Raw genomic sequence first — 19,400 nt, 5'->3', positions numbered from 1 at the left:
TGGCCACTCCCCTCCTGCCTCGGGCCTCCCGCCTGCGTGCTGGGACCCCTTCACCCTCTCTCCAGCAGCCTTGGCAGTCCCTACCAGAGGCACTTTCCTCACCTCTGACCCCCCTTCTTTACTCTGTGAAATTTCAGGAGGAGATCCCCTGCTGTCCTGCAGCCTGGGTCCTGCCCTGAGGCCTGACTCTGGCTCCACTGATCCTCGGAGGTGGCTCCTGGAGCTGTCCTTCCCACACTTACCACAAGGGCATCTCCGTCTCCCACCTGGAGGAACTCGATCAATGAGCTTCCTCATTTCCAGGAATGCCCTAATTCCTTCCAGAAATGACTGCTTCATGGACCTTCCTGAAACACAGCTCACACGCAAACCCCACTTCTCAGGAGCCTTCAGTGCTCTCAGCTCTGCAGGTTGGGCACGCTGACCGCTCTTCTCCCTCAACCGCTCCCTCCTTCCCTCCGTGCGGCTGAGCTCAGGCCTGACACAGGCTTCTTCCACCTGCTGCACACCAAAGCCCACCACCCTTCAAGCTCCAGGGCAAAGCCAGCCTGAGCCCTGGTGTAAATGTCCCCCCTCCCTCCTATGAGCTCCCACAGCACATTTTGGTGCCAGGAGACAGTGGTCTTGGGGCTGATGGCATGCCCGTCTGCAGCTGTAAGAAGAACTCCTGTCACCACCCACCTGGGACAGGGCCGGGTAACCAGCTTCACACTCCGTCCCCTCAAACTGGCCTCTGTCCTCCCCTCTTGAAACTACCTTCACAAAAATTATAACAGTGAGAAAATGATGGCAGTGAAAGAGACCTGATTTAACCACCCCCCATCTTGCCTTTAGATGCCCTCAATTATTCCTGGGCTTAGGTCAAGCTAACTTCAGGAGACTTTTAGATTATGGTTTAAGTGATGAGAGCCCTTCCCCCAAACTCAACCATCTTTGTAAGGCTAATGAGAGACCACCGGGCTAGGGGGAGGACAGGAGCCTGAATTCCGCTAAGCCACAGATATAAATGATTGCCAGTTGTTATTCTGGAAGTCACAAGATATGCAACCTCCCCAATTACCCCTGCAGATGACTTCGCTATTGTGGAACGTAAGATTGGCCTTTTGAGATGTCTTTTCAGGGTTTCTGCATGTCTGACACCATGGCTGCACCTGAACTGGCCAACTACTCCTGTAGCCCCACCCAGAAGTGATTCAGCCCACCGAGGACCATTTCTCACGCCCCTATGATGGCACTCCAGCCAATCAGCAGCAAGCACCATTGCCTAGCACCCCCATCCCCAAAGTACCTTTGAAAAACCGTAGCCTCTGAGCCTTTGATGAGGTTGATTTGAGTAACAACTTGGTCTCCCACATGGCGTGGCCAGCATCACGTCAATTAAATTCTTTCTTTACTGCAATGCTGTGTATTGATCTTGTTTGTGCAGTGGGCAGGAAGAACCTAGCGGGTGGTTACATTCTCCACTGGCAAGAAAAGAGCTACAGGTAAGTTACAGATCCTTTGAAAAGCTCTGTTAATAATCTCCTGGGAGGGGAGGGAGGTTGCCTTGAAATTAACTGTCAATTCTGAGCCACAGAAGCATGACCAATGGCAGGATACTTAAGAGGCTGCAGACATCTCAGCGTGCTCTGGATGTGGCATCCAAGGCCCAGCATGGCAGTCTCCTCTTCCAGACAGAACACGCCACCTCCGCCCAGTTCATCTACATGCAGAAACGTAGAGAATGGGGTGGTCTGTGCCAGGGGTGTGATAGGGGAGACTCTAGCCAGTGGAACGAGGAGGGGTCATCCAATCTTAGAAAGAAGGACACGGGGCCCTGCCCTCAAACTTCAAAGAATCAACATAGACCAGAGAAGAGAAAATGCTGATTTCACAAAGTGGATGGTGAACAAATGGAAAACCTTATCTCCAGTGTAAAGGCAAACACAAAACTCTCAGGACCCTCAAACTCTTTATGCCAAAGGAAAAGTTGAGGATGGAGGCCGAGTTCATTTCACACTGATCATGCCAATTACAAGCTTGTCTTCCCAGGTTCAGAATGACAAGATGAGATCAGCCACTTCCTCCACCTACCCAGAGATACCTGCAAAACGGATGCTTCCTTTACCCCCTTTCTTTCTTCAAAAGTTCATCTGGTCTGATGTAAAATGCAGATTTACCAGGTACCAACTAAAGTCTCAGCGTGTGGCCATTTGCCTTACTACCTCCTCGCCCCTCTCCCCACAGGACTTTGCCCTTTAAGGACAAGTATAAATGCTAACCCTTCTGAAGACCTCTTCAGAAAAGATAGTCAGAGGTGTGTCTGTGACTTATGTTTTTTCTGGATGTGGTGTAAGACTGGCTTAATAAACCTCTTGAAACCTTCATTGAAATCCACACCTCAGTCACTGATTTTGGTTATCACCAGAGGTGGCTTAAGCTTCTCAAAGTTAAAATGGAGACAACACCTGAAAAATCCCTGAGCAGACACAACCAGTCAGGTCTCATAAATCACCTCAGCCTTGATTGATTTGCAGACATAAGGGACACTTAACCTGAGCCATTTCTTGTAAATTCCCATTTTAAAGAAGAATAGGATTTAAGCTTAACAACCAGAAATAGCCAACAAACTGTTAATAACCATATCAACGAGGGATTTTCCAATGGGACAGAACAAATGAGCCAGCTGTGCAAGTGTAACCAAGCCAGCATTCTTTGCTTTACTTCTGTGTTTGTCTATAAAAACCTACCCCTCACATTGCCTCAGGGGAGTTCCTGAACCACCTCGGGTTTGGAGCTGCCCGGTTCATGAACTGTTGCTTGCTCAAATCAACTCTTTAAACATGTCACTGTGCCTCGGTTTACCTTTTTGACAGTCTGGTGTCAGAAGCAAGATCTGAAGGAGACCCTTGACGACCCCCGGGAGCAGCGTGTAACCAGGCATGGGCAGCCCCTGGGCCACTGCACTTACTGCTCTCCCGCTGCATTTGGTGGCCACAGGGTGAGCCCCTCTAGGAGGTCGAGCTCCACAACTTGCATCCTGAGCTCTCTGACTCCATGGGAGCAGTTTTTGTTCCAGAGCTCAGCCTGGGTCTGACAGGGACTGCACTGGAACCTGGATTGGGATCCAGAGTCAAACTGGGTATTCTACAGAAACTGTCCTGGGTCTAGTTGGAGGCCTCAGGTAAGAAAAATGTGAGAAAAACAGGGAATTATGGGTTCATCAGAATCCATGGAGGCTGGGACTCCCCATCTGGAACTCCAGCTCATTTTACATTCAGAAACTACAGACCCAGAGCCTGTGGCTTTCTCAAGAAATGGGTGCAGCTCAGGAGGATGACTCTGAGTCACAGTGGCCACAGTGGGAAGTTTATTCCAGAAGAAATCATTCACGTACGGGCACATTCAAGAAAAAGGAATCCTGAGTGCCTGCAAAACCACACAATACATTTTTTCATTGGCATACAGATTGATTTTAGACAGAATGACTCCAAAAATACAGCCTCCCTAAAGGAATCTCTACAGCACGCGAACAAAACACTATTTTGAGTCTACTAACATTTGATTTCTTGCCTTTTCCGTATGAAGATTCTGAAAACCAACTTCCTTACAAATTAAATCCTCCACTGAGCCTGGGGCATCTGCAACAACTAACTCAGATTTTGGCCTTGCACACAACCCGGAGCTATTACAAAAGCAGCCACCTGAAGCTGAAGAGGAGAAGGACTCGTCAACACACCAGTGTCTCCCAGCCAATCCCTAAACATGGCCTGCAGTCCCAATACGGCTGACCCTGGACAACAGGCAACTATGCCCACAACTCCTCTCTGGGGAAAACTTAATGTCCTTTCTCCCTGCTTTAGAGATACTGAAATCTTTAAAATGCAGGCATCTGGGAAATGACTCATCAGAAGGGAGAATAAATGGGAACACTGTAGAAAAAAACTGGCAAATGGAAAATCTTAAAGTCCTTTCCATATGTATTAACAAAAGACTTTGGCCATCCAAACAGGTAACTTTATCTGCCAGGAACACAATTTGGACTGACCACTGAGTTTTATATTATTGTACGTGGCACAGGGCTACAATTTGAGAACAGAAGCCAGGAATCTCTGCTTCTGTCTGTTTGGTCATGTACGTCTATATGTATGTATGTTATTTATATGTCACATTATCCTACCTCCCGATATTATTATTAGAAATAACATATAAAAGAGCTGTATTTTACTGGCCTAAAGAAAATTAGATGCTTGTACAAATTAAATATTTTATCAAAAAAAAGGACTAACCCAATGGTTTTCAAGTTCATATAACGAGTAATCTTTAATAAATAAAAGTATCAATGATTTAGTAGAAATGGACATTCTACCTAGCTGAGCTAGTCAAATAAGCTTGTTATTCCTCTTAAAAAATTTGTCAGCAAGAAAAGTAACCTGAGATGACAGGTAGTTTGATATTATCTGTTTAAAAACAGTTTCCAGGCCGGGTGCGGTGGCTCAAGCCTATAATCCCAGCACTTTGGGAGGCCGAGACGGGCAGATCACGAGGTCAGGAGATCGAGACCATCCTGGCTAACATGGTGAAACCCCGTCTCTACTAAAAATACAAAAAAGAAAAAAACTAGCTGGGCGAGGTGGCGGGCGCCTGTAGTCCCAGCTACTCCGGAGGCTGAGGCAGGAGAATGGCGGGAACCCGGGAGGCGGAGGTTGCAGTGAGCTGAGATCCGGCCACTGCACTCCAGCCTGGGCGACAGAGCCAGACTCCGTCTCAAAAAATAAATAAATAAATAAAAAATAAAAAAAATAAAAAAAATAAAAACAGTTTCCAAAATCTTTTTGAAAACTTGAAATTCTGAAATTATACTAAGTTAAATTAAATGATATTTGCTACATATCTAGATCATACCCAAATAAGATAAACTACTAAAACACTAATTCCTAAAAAGAAGTTCAAACTTAAGTATTTTTGGCTTATAGAGGAACTGGAGCTACCTGGGTCTGGCAGTAAGCATGTCCTGTGCTAAGAAAGTACGTGCCATTTATTAACTATGATATCATGTACTTCCTAAATCACAGTGCATATTAATGTCCCTAAGGATTAAGAATTTGAATTAACATGTGTGATTAAAACCACTAGAAATAAATATCAAAGCAAACAACTGTATATGAAAAATATACACAGAAAGTAGGATGTGTTTTTAATAAGGAAAGTATATGAGGTCTGTGTTTAAGGAAAAAGAGAGTACTTTTATCTTAAAGCAAGATGACTGATTGTTCCAGAATGGAAAAGAAGAAAATGAGTAAGACAAAAGCTGGTTGGGCATACACAGTTGCAGAAGGTCTGACAAAAGAAATTTTATGTGTGGTCAAACTTCTAAGATTAGAATTATTTTATTTATAAGTTTCTGTTAAAAAAAAGCTTAGTGAAGTACTGACACAAAGTGAGTTTGTTTTCTCTCTATTAATAGGACAGTATTTTCTTGAATATTGGTCTTCTCTTAACTACAAAAGTGTTTTTTTTTATGTTTTAAGTAATTGGCCTAGAAAACAATGATTTTGTGTTTTATCAGGATAACTTACTAAGCTTCATGCTGTCTTTATTTAGTCTCTGATTAGTTAAGAAAAATGAGTCTTTAATATTAAAAAAGGGCCAGCTGCAGGGGCTTGCGCCTGTAATCTCAGCACTGCAGGAGGCCAAGGCAGGTGGATCATTTGAGGTCAGGAGTTCGAGACCAGCCTGACCAACATGGTGAAACTCTGTCTCTGCCAAAAATACAAAAAATTAGGTGGGCTTGGTGGCACATGCCAGTAATCCCAGCTACTTGGGAGGCTGAGGCAGGAGAACTGCTTCAACCCAGGAGGCGAAGGTTGCAGTGAGCCGAGATCACACCCCTGCACTCCAATCTGGGCAACAGAGTGAGTGAGACTCCGTCTCAAAAAATAAATAAAATAAAATAATACAAATTATATTTAAAAAGGTAAGTTATTTTTTACAATCTGGTGTCTGTTCCATAAAAACCTGCAGGAAAATATTAATAGGAGGAAGCTGGGTGCGGTGACTCACACCTGCAATCCCAGCACTCTGAGAGGCCAAGGCGGGTGGATCACTTGAGGTCAGGAGTTCGAGACCAGCCTGGCCAACATGGTGAAACCCCGTCTCTACTAAAAATATAGAAATTAGCTGGGCTTGGTGACAGACGCCTGTAATCCTGGCTACTCAGGAGGCTGAGGCAAGAGAATTGCTTGAACCCAGGAGGCAGAGGTTGCAGTGAGCTGAGATCATGCTATTGCACTCCAGCCTGGGTGACAGAGCAAAACTCCATCTCAGAAAAAATAAATAAATGAATAAATAAATGAGAGGATCAGCCAACGCATCAGCAAATGTCAGCCAGATGGTTTAATTTCCACTCATCCCACGACACGAGGCAAGCCTCAAACATACAGGCCCTGGCCATGAAGCCTTTGGAGCATCACTGGAATTGGGTATTGACCCAAAAAACTCTATAAAGCTTTGTGACCAAAGAGGTTCAAGTCTCAAGTCCCCTTCAGGAAGAGCTGCAATCTGCTCAAGTGTCCAAGTTTGCCTCTGTTGCTCATAACAACATACCAGAAACTGGGTAAATTACAAAGGAAAGGCATTTATTTCTTACAGTTATGAGGCTGGACAAGTCAGGGTCGACTGGCCACAGTGGTGAGGGCTTTCCTGCTGGTTGGGACTCCTCACGGTCCCCAGGTGGCACAGGGCATTGTGTAGTGAGGGGGCTGAGTGTGTTGGCCCAGGTCTCTCTTCTTATAATAACACCTCTCCCATGAAAACGCACTAATCTATTAATGGATTAACCCACTTATGAGGGCAGAGCTTCCATGATCCAATCACCTCTTCAAGGCCCGACTTTCAATACTACCACATTGAGGATCAACTTTCAGCCTGAGTATTGAAGGAGATAAATATTCAAACCACAGCACATCAAAAACATGTGAAAGCCAGAGCCACCAAGAATCTGACAGGCTGCACGAAAGCACACATTAGTATCCATAGTGGCCATGTACCCCAGACAAGCACTGCTGCCCAGGAAGAAGCTGAGAGGCCACTGGCCACACTGAGGAGCTGTGTGTGTGGACTGCTGCACGCTGGCTGTGGGTCTGGTTTCCATTGAGCCAGCCCAGGTCTCTGAGCCTCTCAAGAACCCCCATGCCAACACAGTCCTTGTGGAAGAACAGGCTGAGCCCAGGAAAAGGAGGAAGCCCGACAGACAACATGCCGTAAAAACCATGGCTCGTAAGTAAAGAATGTGAAATGGGTATATTAATATAAAATCATAAAAAATGAGGCCAGCAGGAATTGTTACTGCTGTGGCCACCTGGAGAAGGAGCAGCCACTCGTCACCAACCCCCACCAGCAGGACAGGAAGCAGCCAGGTTCTGAGGACGTACCTGGGGAGGAGGAGGCAGGTGTGAGAGCCCAAAGATGGAGGAGATAGAGATCAAGGGAGGGGAGTGGAGAGGGCAGAGAGGTGTGCACTGGGAGAGGCCATCGACAGGTGGGAGCTTGCTGCGTTTCGGGTCACCAGCACCAGACTGAGCCCTGACCTCAGAAGAAGGGATGGGGAGGAAGCCGACTCTGACCCCATCAGCAGCAGCTCACCCCAAGGGGCCGGCCACCCAGCCCGAATGGCTTCCTGTGACCCACTGTGGTCACCTAGGCAACAGCTCTGTTCTTCCCAGACAGGAGAAGCCACTGGTGCACCTCCGAGTGGCTCCTCCACCTGCCAGAAACTGACTTCTCAACCATAATGCCCTTTATGATGGTGAAGATAAGCATTTTATTCAGGGTAAAAATTAATTCAGTGAGAGTTGTTTCCTATAAAAAGTGAATACAAAGACATTACTTTAAAAAAAAATAGAGACCACTTCTTGCTCTGTTGTCCAGGCTGGAGTGCAGTGGTGCCATCACAGCTCATTGCAGCCTTGAACTCCTGGGCTCAAGCAATCTTTCTGCCTTGGCCTCCTGAGAAGCTGGGACTATAGTGTGTGCCACCACACCAGGTTAATTTAAAAAGATTTTCTGGTGTCTTGCTATGTGAATCAGGCTTGTCTTGAACTCCTGCCTTCAAGTTATCCTCTTGCCTTGATCTCCCAAAGTGCTGGGATTACGGGTGTGAGCCCATTTCACCAGGCCATAAAGACATTACTTTAAGACTATCTCGACCAATAAACAGTTATTAATTGTTTAAATATCCAAGACGAGGAAATGACCTTAAGGAGTTTAGAAAATAGAAAAACATCTAGTCAAAAAGATCCAAAAGAAAAAAGTGACCAGGCTGTTTATCTCACCAGTCCAGAGTTATCTGCACTAGGACAAGGACCTACTTATATCAGAGAGAAAACGGAAAGGAAAGAGATAGGCACCCATTAAGATGCAGCTGATATCTACACCATCAATATTGACATCAGAGGAACCTACTTCTCTGCTCTCTGCCATGGATTCCAAAACTGCTCGGTTCAGACCTCCTGGAGCATAAGACAGTGATTATTCATTTAGTTTCTTAGTACAGGTCTGACTGGAACGTCTGCTGAGGACCAGGAACAGCGAGCTCCCACCAGAGCGTCAGCTCTCACAGCATCACCCACAGCTGAGCCGAGACCACAGAGCGAGGTGGAATATGCTGCCGTCGGCACAGGCCTTGGGCCCCCAAGGAGGGCCCGGCCCCACATGACGTCGGGGAACCCATTCGTGGACACAGTCCGGTTTCCTCTGACAAAGAGGAACAAGAAAGAAAAGACTAGGTGTAAAATGGGATGTGATTAAGCATATTCCACGTGACACAACCGTCACAGGAATGAGAAAGCAGGCAAAAATCATGTCATTTTGTCATAGGAGATGGTGATTCCAATTTTGTATTAGTGGCTTGAAGTTAACCCTCAAATGCTGGTGAAATATTTTATTCCCACCAACAAAACAGTCACTAGAACATTGTTTGTAGTAGCAAAGCACTGTCAACTACCTAAAAGTCCATGGACCTGGGACAGACTAAAGAAACACATTAGAATACTATAGCAGCTCTTAAATAGAATATAAGAACATATGCAGAACAGTTGCCAAATACATTGTTAAGTTAAAATACAAAACAGAAAAGAAAAGCAAGATGCCGAGTGCGTGTGTGAAGAGTGTGCCAGCTTCCACGTGTGTGGAAGGAAAAGTGGGGTCTACCCCTGTGTGGACTTGTGCGTGCCCCGACTCTCCAGGGGCAGCTTGATGATGCCTGCTGTGCGTGAACAGCAAGTCTCTTGTCTCTGGCCCAGCATCTCACATCTTCTGCAGCACCTGCAAAACTGTGGCAGGCTCCCTTGTTAGCCTGCAAGTGGGGAATGACCTCAAACCCTTCACAGTTCCTGACATGTAGATCCAAATAAGTTCAGCATCCATTGTTTAAAAGAAAAACCAAAGAAAAGTTAGTTTTTAAACCTAGCACCTTCCGTGGCCTGGTCTAAGCTGACATTCACCATCAGGTCCATTTCAGCCATGTGCCTCTGAAGGATGGCTCAGAACAGGGAGCTCCCAGACGCACAGAAACCACCTCTGCTTCTCCCCAGCGCAGGTCACAACCCTCTAGACGCGGGTGTTAAGAATGATATGAAGTCACATGGAAGTTCCTATCCAGCCTGTGCCTAGGTAGGAAGCCTGGACAAAGCCCCCTGAGAGACCTGTCCTTTCCACCTGCAGGTCGGCATGGGCCACGGGAAGAGGGCTGGATCTCGGCTCTGACGCCTGGAGTGCCTCACATGCATATCGGCAAGAGAAAGCTTGTCTTAGTGATGCATCCATGTTAAGTCACACAGCTCCAAATAACTCCTAAGCTTACAAAGCGAATCCTGTTAGAGAGTTTAGAATTGAAATTGGTTTCTGTCTGGATTTATGTGGTTTTTTTTAGATGCAACATATAATAAAGAGAAAAATTTCCAAATCAGACTTACACAAATTATCTCACTGGAACTGGAAACTAGGTTTTTTTTCACCTCATTTCTGGCACTCTTTCACACAAATTTCTTAATCGTACAGATTTAAAAGTGGCTGTTACAGACCCTCAGTGTCTCACCTCACCTGGCATCAGGTGCAAATGCACACTGTTGTCCCGTGGAGTCACTCAGCCCATCTAATCAGATGCCTTCCTCAGCCTCAGCCTGTGGATTCTGGTTCACATCGCTGATAGCATCTTTATTCTGGTAACTTACTTCTATTTACATCTCTGCCATTTGAGCCATGCATATTTCAAAGAGTACAAAAAACAAAACAAAACAAAAGAGTGGCCAGGCTGAGGCCCCGGCACGCTGCTGCTTCTCTCCTGAAGGGCAGTGTCTTGTTACCAAGCACTTCATGCAAGTCAAAAAGGTAAAACGGATGAGATACAGATACTTTTCCTACAGAGCTGATACTGGAAATAAGAGCCTTCAATACAAGATGTCCAGGTAGACACCTGTAGCTGCAAGAAAGCCCAGTGACAAGTTTCCCAACCAACGCTGCCTACAAGGGGCCCTCAGGCCTGCATCTGAACCCGCTCCAGCTGGTGTGGGGCTGAGTGACTGCCTGGGACCTGTGGCCCCTAGTGTCTGACGGGACTCACACACAGACTGCCCACTGAGGAGGAGCCCTTGTGAGTAGTTTAAATGTGCTGACCTATCTTTGGGTGAAGGTGCCCCAGGAAGCGTCTCCAATCTTGGGTTAAGCTAGGGTCCAGCTGTTGTGCAGTGAGCCATCAGACAGCTCCAGGCTCCCTCAAAATCTTGTTTTTTTAATGTATTGTTTGCAAGCTTTTAAGAAAGTGGAATATTTTATATAAATCTGCATTTCTAATATCCCATGAAAACAAGAAGCTGGACAATTTGGAACTTGGAGGTGAGGAGGGCTGCCCAGGTCCCCAGGCCCCCAAGTAACCAGGTAATCCTAAACGTCCGTCTCTCCTCAGGACTACCTTTCCTAACTCAGAATTTTCACTGGGAAGAAGGACCCTCTATGGCCATGCTGCTGCTTTGCCGTGGCGGCTTGGCTGCCTCCTCCATGCACATCTCCTTGGCTGCATCAGCATTTCCCAGGACAGACTCTCAGCATGGCTTCAGCTTTATTTGCCTTTCTCTGGACAGAGTTCAAACAGACAATCTGGAAGATGGGCCAGAACCACGCGTGCACCACGGAATCACAGATCTTTAAAGCCGGAAGAAGTCTTGGAGGCAGAGCCTGCATGTTTCAGACTGGGAAATGGTGGCTCAGAGCGGGATGGGAACGGTGAGGGACACCGGTTTTAGTAACACGCTACAGCCCCGTTGTCCAGCATGGAGACCACTGGCCGCCTGTGGCTACTGGACCTTGAAATGGGGTCCAAATTGTGTTGTGCTGTAAGCACAAAAAACACACTGGACTTCTACAACTTAGCATGAAATAAGAATGTAAAATTAATCACTTTAGGTTGATTGTATGTCAAAATGTTAAAAGATTCAGATTTATTCAGGTAAATAAATGATACTATTAAAATTCATCTCTCATGCTTCTTTTACTCATTGTAATGTGGCTTGCATTCTATTTCTGCTGGGCAGGGCTAGGCTTGAATAAAGCCCACCATCTGAGGCCCTCTACAGGACACCAGACTGTTTTAACACAGATTTAATTTCTTTCTTGAAGAGGAGAAAATCATGACAGAGCAGAGAAAGCTGACGGACAAAGGCCTTGCTACTATTTATAGGCCGGGTGCTATCCCAGGGCAGAGTCTATAAACAGGTAGTTAGCAGGCCCGGTTGGGGCATGATGGCCCAGCACGCCTCTGTCAAACCGGGGAAGGCAATCTGCACGTTCACAGCGTGCACCGCAGGCTGGTCTTCAGCACAACCAAAGTCCCGTTTTACTGTTTACTTTCTGCCAAGGATCCATCATCCTTAACCAGATCAAACTCATCTGTCCTATAGCTAAGAATTTAAAATGCAAGAATTCAGATAAATGCTTTTATCCTCTGGAAAACTGAAGCTGCTTTTGCAAAGCGTAACAAAGCCCATGAAATTGTTTTAGTAACTGTTGCTATCATCTCAAACCATGGAAACTATTCTTGTTAAGAATTAAGGTTTTCTTTTTAAAGGTGTGTGTGAAGACTCTACCTAGCCGACACTCTATAGTTCATTAGCAAACAGTGGGAAGTGGCCTTTCTTTTCCTTTTTTCTTTTTTTAAAGATGCAGGTGGTGACCCTGAACCACAGCTGAGTGAGGCATATTCCGGGGTCACTGGAGTTCTTACTCACCAAGCTCTCTGCCTTACCTTTGTATTGTTCTGTTGGAGACCTCAGAAGCGCTGCACATTTTGTTTCTTCCTCCTGTATTTCCAGATGAAATCGGCATTCTGGGTGAATGCTGTTCACCTGTTCAAGGTTGAAAGAAATATTAATAACTAAAAATTCCACAACAAGAGAAAAAGCAAGCAAAAGTTCTACAAAAACAACCCAAAACCTCATAGTTTTAAACTGCTTCCAAACGTAAATGCATTTAAAACCAATCACCTTAATTTTTCCGGCATTTAAAAAAAACTTCATTATTTACTTTGTAAAGGTAATATAAAACAAATACAAAATCTAATAGAATATTTTTTTCTGAGCAGGAAAATGAACTTACTAACATAACACATCGGTACTAATTTGGAGGCAACAGAGCTCTTTACTCCATTAATCTCTCCATACGTGGCTCCTCCATTTCACAGCCTTTGGTTTGGTTTAAGTGGAGGCCTGTGGACTGTGCAGCTTCCTCCCAGGACGGCCTCCACCCGGGGAAAGAGCCGTGATAGAAGGGCTTTATTTTTAAAGGTGTTGGTACACGTTCAAAGCTTAACCCTCTAACTACAGATAAAACTGCAATCATTTTGACTAGAATTTGGGGTGGAAAAGAGATTCAAAAAGATAAGCAAGATGAGGAAGGAGGCAGAGGTGGGGGAATCACACCATTGTGGCCCCACAGAGAAGAGGGGGCAATTTCCAGTCAGGCTCCATCAAGGGAGTGAAAGATGCTACAAAGATAGTAATTAACAGTCTATTAATGTGAGAAGAAGGCAGAACTGCACAATGCTTCCTCTCAGAAGGCACCGTTTCTACCTAGATCAACATTCTTGTTCTTCACGCCCACCCCCAAGTCAGCCCAGGGCCTGCCTAGCGGCCCTTAGGGGCTTAAGGAGGGCTCCCTCCACCCATCCTTTTGGTCGTGATCTTCTCCCTCCCCGCCACTACCCAAAATTCTACTTGTACTAAAGCAATAACCACAGAGAATCATACTGTGGGGTGCATTATGGCCATCTATGTTTAGTTATCTTACTATGGAAATGGTCAGTAAGAGTTCCAACCAGGAACACAATTTCCTAACACAATTAAGGGGAAAACAATGCTGGAACTGCTGCCACCTTTAGCTCCATTTAAAAGAGCCCCGAGCTTGCTTCTAAGAGCTGGTGACTGAACCAGCACCAGGCACTGACTCCCGGCTCCAAGTCCTGTTTTCATGCAGGACAAGTGAGTGGCTTAAATTTCAGAATTAAGGAAATTATATTGATGTAAAAAGAAAAAACTTTGTTAAAGTATAAAAGACATTATAATACCTGACGTTCCTGGAATACGCAGAGCAACGACTTAGGACGTTTTGTAGCAATGAAAGCGGCATGAACCATGATAAAGCCCGGGACTTTCCAAGGACCCGCTCCGCAAAGCGCCCACTCTCGACGGAGGAAAGCCCGGCTGCGCCTCCGCGCAAGGCCGGGGAGTGTGGCTCGAGCCCCGCTGCAGACCGGGCGTCGCCGGTTCATCAATGACCCTGTCCCATCGGCAGCGCAGCCTCCCAGCTGCAGAGCGGCCGCGGATCCATCCAGACCCACCTCGGCTGCCAGGCGCACCAAACCGCGCGCACCGCAAACCCGCTTCAGTCTCCGAGAGGAAAGCAAGAAACAAGGCTCGGATATTTTTCTTTCTTTCCTTTTTTTTTTAAAGGTTCACAAAGGGAATAATTCAGAACTCCATGTGCGAAGGCACTTATTCAACAAACTTACGCGCGGTTATTTTCCTCCAGTGCTCTTGGGAAAAAAGCAACTATTTTCAAAAGGAAACTTTACTTAACCGACGCCACGTCCCCCCGACACTAAAACAAACAGTAAATATAGGGAGGGCCCGAGAGGCATCTGCGGCCAACGCCAACCCCGATCTCCCGTGAAACGCGCACCCGCGCAGGTGCCCGCAGCTCCCAGCTCCCGGGACGGCCCCGAACCAGCTCATCGTTGACGCGTCCAGGGAGAAACGATCCCGTTTCCAGCAAACCTCGGACGATGGGGCGCGGGGAAGGGCGCAGGCGGCCTCCCAACCCGAGTCCCGCAACCCGGCGGGGCCGGAGCTTGGCGCTTCACGCTCTCCCGGAGGAAGCTCCGGACTCCGGGCGACTCCGCTCCCCTCCCCGACCCCGCCCGCGCTCCAGCACCGGGAGGAAGGCGAAGCCCGGCGGGAGCAGCGCTCTCTTCGGAAGGGGAGACCCGGGTCCGGGGCGCCGTGGGGCGGGGGTCGCGGGCGCACTCACTGGGGCGAGCAGCCAGCAGGTCAACAGCGCGGGCGGCAGCAGCGTCCGCATCCCGAGCTCAGCGTGCCGGGGGCCGCCCAGCGCCCGCCGCCTCGGTCCTGGGTCCCCGCGGTTCCGCCGCCTCCAGCATGGGCCGGGCGCGAGTGCGCGGAGACCTCGGGCCCCGCAGCTGCAGCCGAGCGGCCGGAGCGCGTGGGCCGCCCCCTCCGTCCCGGCAGCTGGAGCGCGCTCACTGCTCGCCCGTCCCCGCCGCGCCCCGCCGCTCCGCCCCCCGCCCCTGTCCCCGCCCCGCGCTCCCCGGGTCCTCCTCTCCCTCCTGCCGCGATCACCGCCGCCCCGCGCCCCTCCTCCCCGCCCCCCACTCCCCCTCCCCTGCGCCCCGCGCCCTCTCCTCGCCCCGGGCTCTCTGTCCCTACCGCGCGCTCCCTCTGGTCTCCGCGACCCCCCAGCCTCTCGCCGTCCCCTCCCCTCTTCTCTGCCCCGCGCCCGGCTCCCGGCCGCGCCTCGCTGAGTCTGTGGGCGGAGGGGCTGGGAACGGGGTGCTCAGTGCGCGCCCGGCTCCGAGTGGAGAGAACGGGGAAGAGCGGCCGGCGCGGGGCCGGGAGAGGAGGACCCGGCCAGGTGTGCGCTCGGAGGGGGCGGATGCCTTTGCCGCCGCCCGTACCCGCCTTTCTAAATAACGGCAGAAGCCCAAGAAAGCGGCCAGCGACCGGTCCGGGGTGGGCGCACCGTCTTTGTAGCCGGTGGGGCTCCGTTGGGGCGTCTGAAAACGGAGAAAATTAGAGTGCCTTTTGGTGGGGACCCCCACCGCCTCAAAAGAGGAAATCAGGTTGGACAGAAAGCTGGAGAAAAACGCAGACGGAGGTATAGGCGGGTCCTAGCTTCAGCTCGGTGGCTGGTTTTGTGTCCTGCGTTTGCAGAACGGGGAGTCATTCTCTCTCCGCAAACGCAGCGGCGGGTGGGGAGCGCTGGGGGGACTCACGCGGTGCAGCGCGGGACCAGCCCCGGAGAGCGCGGCGTTCCCCAGCAAGTGGAAAGCACTGGAATGAGAGATACAAGTTAATTTTGTGTTGTTTTAATTTTTTATTTGAAAATAATTTCAAACCTACACAAAGATTAGAAGAATAAGAATAGTACAAGTAACTCCTTTTTACCCTTTATCTGGATTCGGTCATTAACACCTCATTGGGCTTATCATTTGCTTCTCTCTGATCCCCCACCCTCTGCATTCACAAATACCGAATTTTCTATCCCTAATGTTTATCATCCACATCATCTGTCATCTACCTATCCATCACCTACCTATCATCTATCATCTCTCCGTCTGTCATGTACCTATCGTCCATCCGTCATGCGCCTATCACCCATCATCCACCTATCATCTATCAATTATCTGTGAGCTATCCATTATGTACCATCTTTTATCTGTCATCTACCTATCTATAACCTGTCATCTGCCTATTATCTACTATCTGCTGTCATTTATGATCTATCCATCTATCATGTACCTACCGCCTCTATGTCATGTATCAATCAGCTATCATCTACCTATCATCTCTCTGTGATCTATCATCTATATAACATCTATTACCTACCATCTCCCTATTTATCACCTATCATGTCCCTTTCTGTCATTTATCTATGATCTGTCCATCTATCATGTACCTATCATCTCTCTTCTTCCTATTGATCATCTATCTGTAATTTATCATTTATTATGTCATCTATCATCTGCCTATCCATCATCTGTGGTCTATCATATCTGTGATCTACCTGCCTGTCGTCTATCAATCACCTGTCATCTGCCTATCATCTATCATCATCTGCCCATCATCTATCATCTGCCTGTCATCTATCGATCATCTATATCATCTGCCTATCTGTCATCTGCCTGTCATCTATCGATCACCTATCATCAGCCTATCTATCCTCTACCTGTCTGTTATCTATCTGGCTTCATCCATGTGTATCTAGTGGGAAACGATAGAGAGGGAAACCTGGGCCTTCGGTGAGCTGCTTGGCTTGTGAAGAAAGCTTGTGACTCTGGGCTCCTTCCATGAAGGCATCTTTTCCTCTAGGTTCCACCTGGGTGAGCCATGAACTTTGAGCTGTCTGTGCATTTGTAGGAATGCTAGCACCTGCCCTTCCACCGCAGAGGGTCTCTGTAAGAATCAAGGTAATTAATACACACATCAATACCTTGTTGAGGGGCTACATTTTAGAAGTGACTGCCCAGGGTGCAGTGAGGGGGCGCATAACGGTGAGTCTTCCCCTGAAGCAGTGTGTCCTGGTGGACAGGGCAGACCAGAAGAAATGGCTGTGGTCCTAGCTAGATGCCAGCGCATGGGAGGGTGGAGGGGAGTGCAGGTCCCACAGTAGGGAGTGTGTGAGTGGGTGGGGGGAGTGTGAGTGGGTGGGGGAGTGTGAGTGGGTGGGGGAGTGTGAGTGGGGGGAGTGTGAGTGGGTGGGGGAGTGTGAGTGGGTGGGGGGAGTGTGAGTGGGTGGAGGGGGAGTGTGAGTGGGTGGGGGGAGTGTGAGTGGGCGGAGGGGGAGTGTGAGTGGGTGGAGTGTGAGTGGGTGGGGGGAGTGTGAGTGGGCAGAGGGGGAGTGAGTGGATGGAGGGGATTGTGTGACTGGGTGGAGGGGGAGTGTGAGTGGGCGAAGGGGAGTGTGAGTGGGTGAGGGGGACTATGAGTGGGTGGAGGGGGAGTATGAGTGGGTGGGGGGAGTGAGTGGGTGGGGAGTGTGAGTGGGGGGAGTGAGTGGGGGGAGTGTGAGTGGGTGGGGGAGTGTGAGTGGGTGGGGGGAGTGTGAGTGGGTGGAGGGGGAGTGTGAGTGAGTGGGGGGAGTGAGTGGGGGGAGTGTGAGTGGGCGGAGGGGGAGTGTGAGTGAGTGGGGGGAGTGTGAGTGGGTGGGGGAGTGTGAGTGGGCAGAGGGGGAGTGAGTGGATGGAGGGGATTGTGTGACTGGGTGGAGGGGGAGTGTGAGTGGGCGAAGGGGAGTGTGAGTGGGTGAGGGGGACTATGAGTGGGTGGAGGGGGAGTATGAGTGGGTGGGGGGAGTGAGTGGGTGGGGAGTGTGAGTGGGGGGAGTGAGTGGGGGGAGTGTGAGTGGGTGGGGGAGTGTGAGTGGGTGGGGGGAGTGTGAGTGGGTGGAGGGGGAGTGTGAGTGAGTGGGGGGAGTGAGTGGGTGGGGGGAGGGGGAGTGTGAGTGAGTGGGGGGAGTGTGAGTGGGTGGGGGAGTGTGAGTGGGCAGAGGGGGAGTGAGTGGATGGAGGGGATTGTGTGACTGGGTGGAGGGGGAGTGTGAGTGGGCGAAGGGGAGTGTGAGTGGGTGAGGGGGACTATGAGTGGGTGGAGGGGGAGTATGAGTGGTGGGGGAGTGAGTGGGTGGGGAGTGTGAGTGGGGGGAGTGAGTGGGTGGGGGAGTGTGAGTGGGTGGAGGGGGAGTATGAGTGGGTGGCAGTGTGAGTGGGGGGAGTATGAGTGGGTGGGGGAGTGTGAGTGGAGGGGGAGTGTGAGTGGGGGGAGTGTGAGTGGTGGGGGAGTGTGAGTGGGGGAGTGTGAGTGGGGGGAGTGTGAGTGGGTGGGGGGAGTGTGAGTGAGTGGGGGGAGTGTGAGTGGGGGGAGTGTGAGTGGGCGGAGGGGGAGTGTGAGTGAGTGGGGGGAATGTGAGTGGGCGGAGGGGGAGTGTGAGTGGGTGGCCAAGGGTGGGCTGGAGAGCCTTTTCCGCAGATGGGGCACCTTGGGCGGAAGAGCTGAGAGCAGCGACTGTGCCCAGAGCTTCAGAGGGGGAGACAGGGCCAGTTCTGGAGGCCTGGATTCTGTGGAAGGCACCGCACAGTAGGACTAAAGTTCAACACCCTACAAAACAGGACGCGCACAAGCGGCTCCTTCGGTTCCGACTGCTCCTACCTTGCTCAGAATTCCCACTGACGCCGGGGTGGCTGGTGCTTACGTGTGTCCGTGAAAGGTGACTCCGACCTGCTCCTTCAGGACGTTTTCCACTTCCTCCTCCCAGAGCCCCTATGTCCTCAGGGCAGAGCAGGCTCCCTTTCCCACGCAGGCCTCTGCTGGTGCCTGACTCCCGAGGCTATGGTCTTCTGTCTGGACCTCAGGTGTGGCCTGCCCCCGACTGAGCTCATGCACCCAGCAGAAGCCTGAGTCCTGCCTCCTGCTCCCACCCAGGTCTCTTTTCACCATACCCTCCCTCCCTTGCACCCTCACCTGCCTCTGTCCTGGGGCACACTGGAGGGGCTGAGCCCCCTGAGGCACTTTTCCATTACTCTTCTTGCCCCCTGGACACCCCCTCCAAGGTCATTCCACTTCCCTGCTGCTTCCCACACTGGCAGCGGCCCTGGCTTTTCCAGGCTGAGCTCTGAGGGGAAAATCAAATCTCTGGCAGAATCTGGCGGACACTGAGCAGCTCCTTGTGTGTTAAGTGTGTTTTCCCCATGAAGCAGAAGCCTGGAACCCAGTGACTCACCAGGGGGAAGCCCTGGGGCTTCGTGATGAGAACAGAGTGAAAGATGCAGCTGCGTAATCACTTTGTAAAAAGTACTATGCTAGTACTGCATACTTTTCCAAAAGAGGAAGGAAGCTTCCCAGAAACGTGACTCTCTCAGATCCTTGTGATGTCCTGCCACACCCAGATGAGTACTTTGGGTTCTAGAGACCACATCTGCCTGGGTGGAAGAGAGGGGCATCCCGGAGGACGATGGTGACCTCAGGTGTGCCCCAGCCAGGCCATTTTTAGCTTGTACCTGTGAAGAAACTCATCCTTTGCCTGTGTCCCTCCTTTTGTGTCTTTTAAAAACCTAAATATTAGACTTCAAAAAATTACTT

The 19,400-nt window shown here is 49.7% G+C and overlaps 1 protein-coding gene and 1 long non-coding RNA gene across 9 annotated transcripts in view; both read right to left on the bottom strand.

Moving 5' to 3' along the window:
• VIPR2 (vasoactive intestinal peptide receptor 2) overlaps window positions 1-14,833 on the bottom strand; it is a 102,231-nt gene extending 87,398 nt beyond the window's left edge. Inside the window, exons 1-3 of one of the 8 annotated variants that reach the window (XM_033192636.1) lie at window positions 14,557-14,584; window positions 12,278-12,377; window positions 1,289-1,463 (exon numbers count right to left, since the gene is read on the bottom strand). In XM_033192636.1, the coding sequence (XP_033048527.1) occupies window positions 1,289-1,355 (67 nt within the window). In that variant the 5' untranslated portion in view covers window positions 1,356-1,463; window positions 12,278-12,377; window positions 14,557-14,584. The other 7 variants (XR_004432805.1, XR_004432803.1, XR_004432804.1 and 4 more) reach the window with 7 other exon arrangements.
• Window positions 14,834-14,977: 144 nt separating this feature from the next.
• Window positions 14,978-18,837, bottom strand: LOC117072647. The gene is made up of 3 exons (XR_004432892.1): window positions 18,514-18,837; window positions 16,554-16,718; window positions 14,978-15,596 (listed from the first exon to the last, which is right to left on the bottom strand). It is a non-coding gene; the product is annotated as an uncharacterized LOC117072647 (long non-coding RNA).
• Between the last annotated feature and the right edge of the window lie 563 nt (window positions 18,838-19,400).

This window comes from Trachypithecus francoisi, unplaced genomic scaffold (genome assembly GCF_009764315.1).
Source record: "Trachypithecus francoisi isolate TF-2019V2 unplaced genomic scaffold, Tfra_2.0 Lachesis_group4, whole genome shotgun sequence".
Taxonomy (NCBI): domain Eukaryota; kingdom Metazoa; phylum Chordata; class Mammalia; order Primates; family Cercopithecidae; genus Trachypithecus; species Trachypithecus francoisi.
This window is presented reverse-complemented; position numbering and strand designations above follow the sequence as displayed.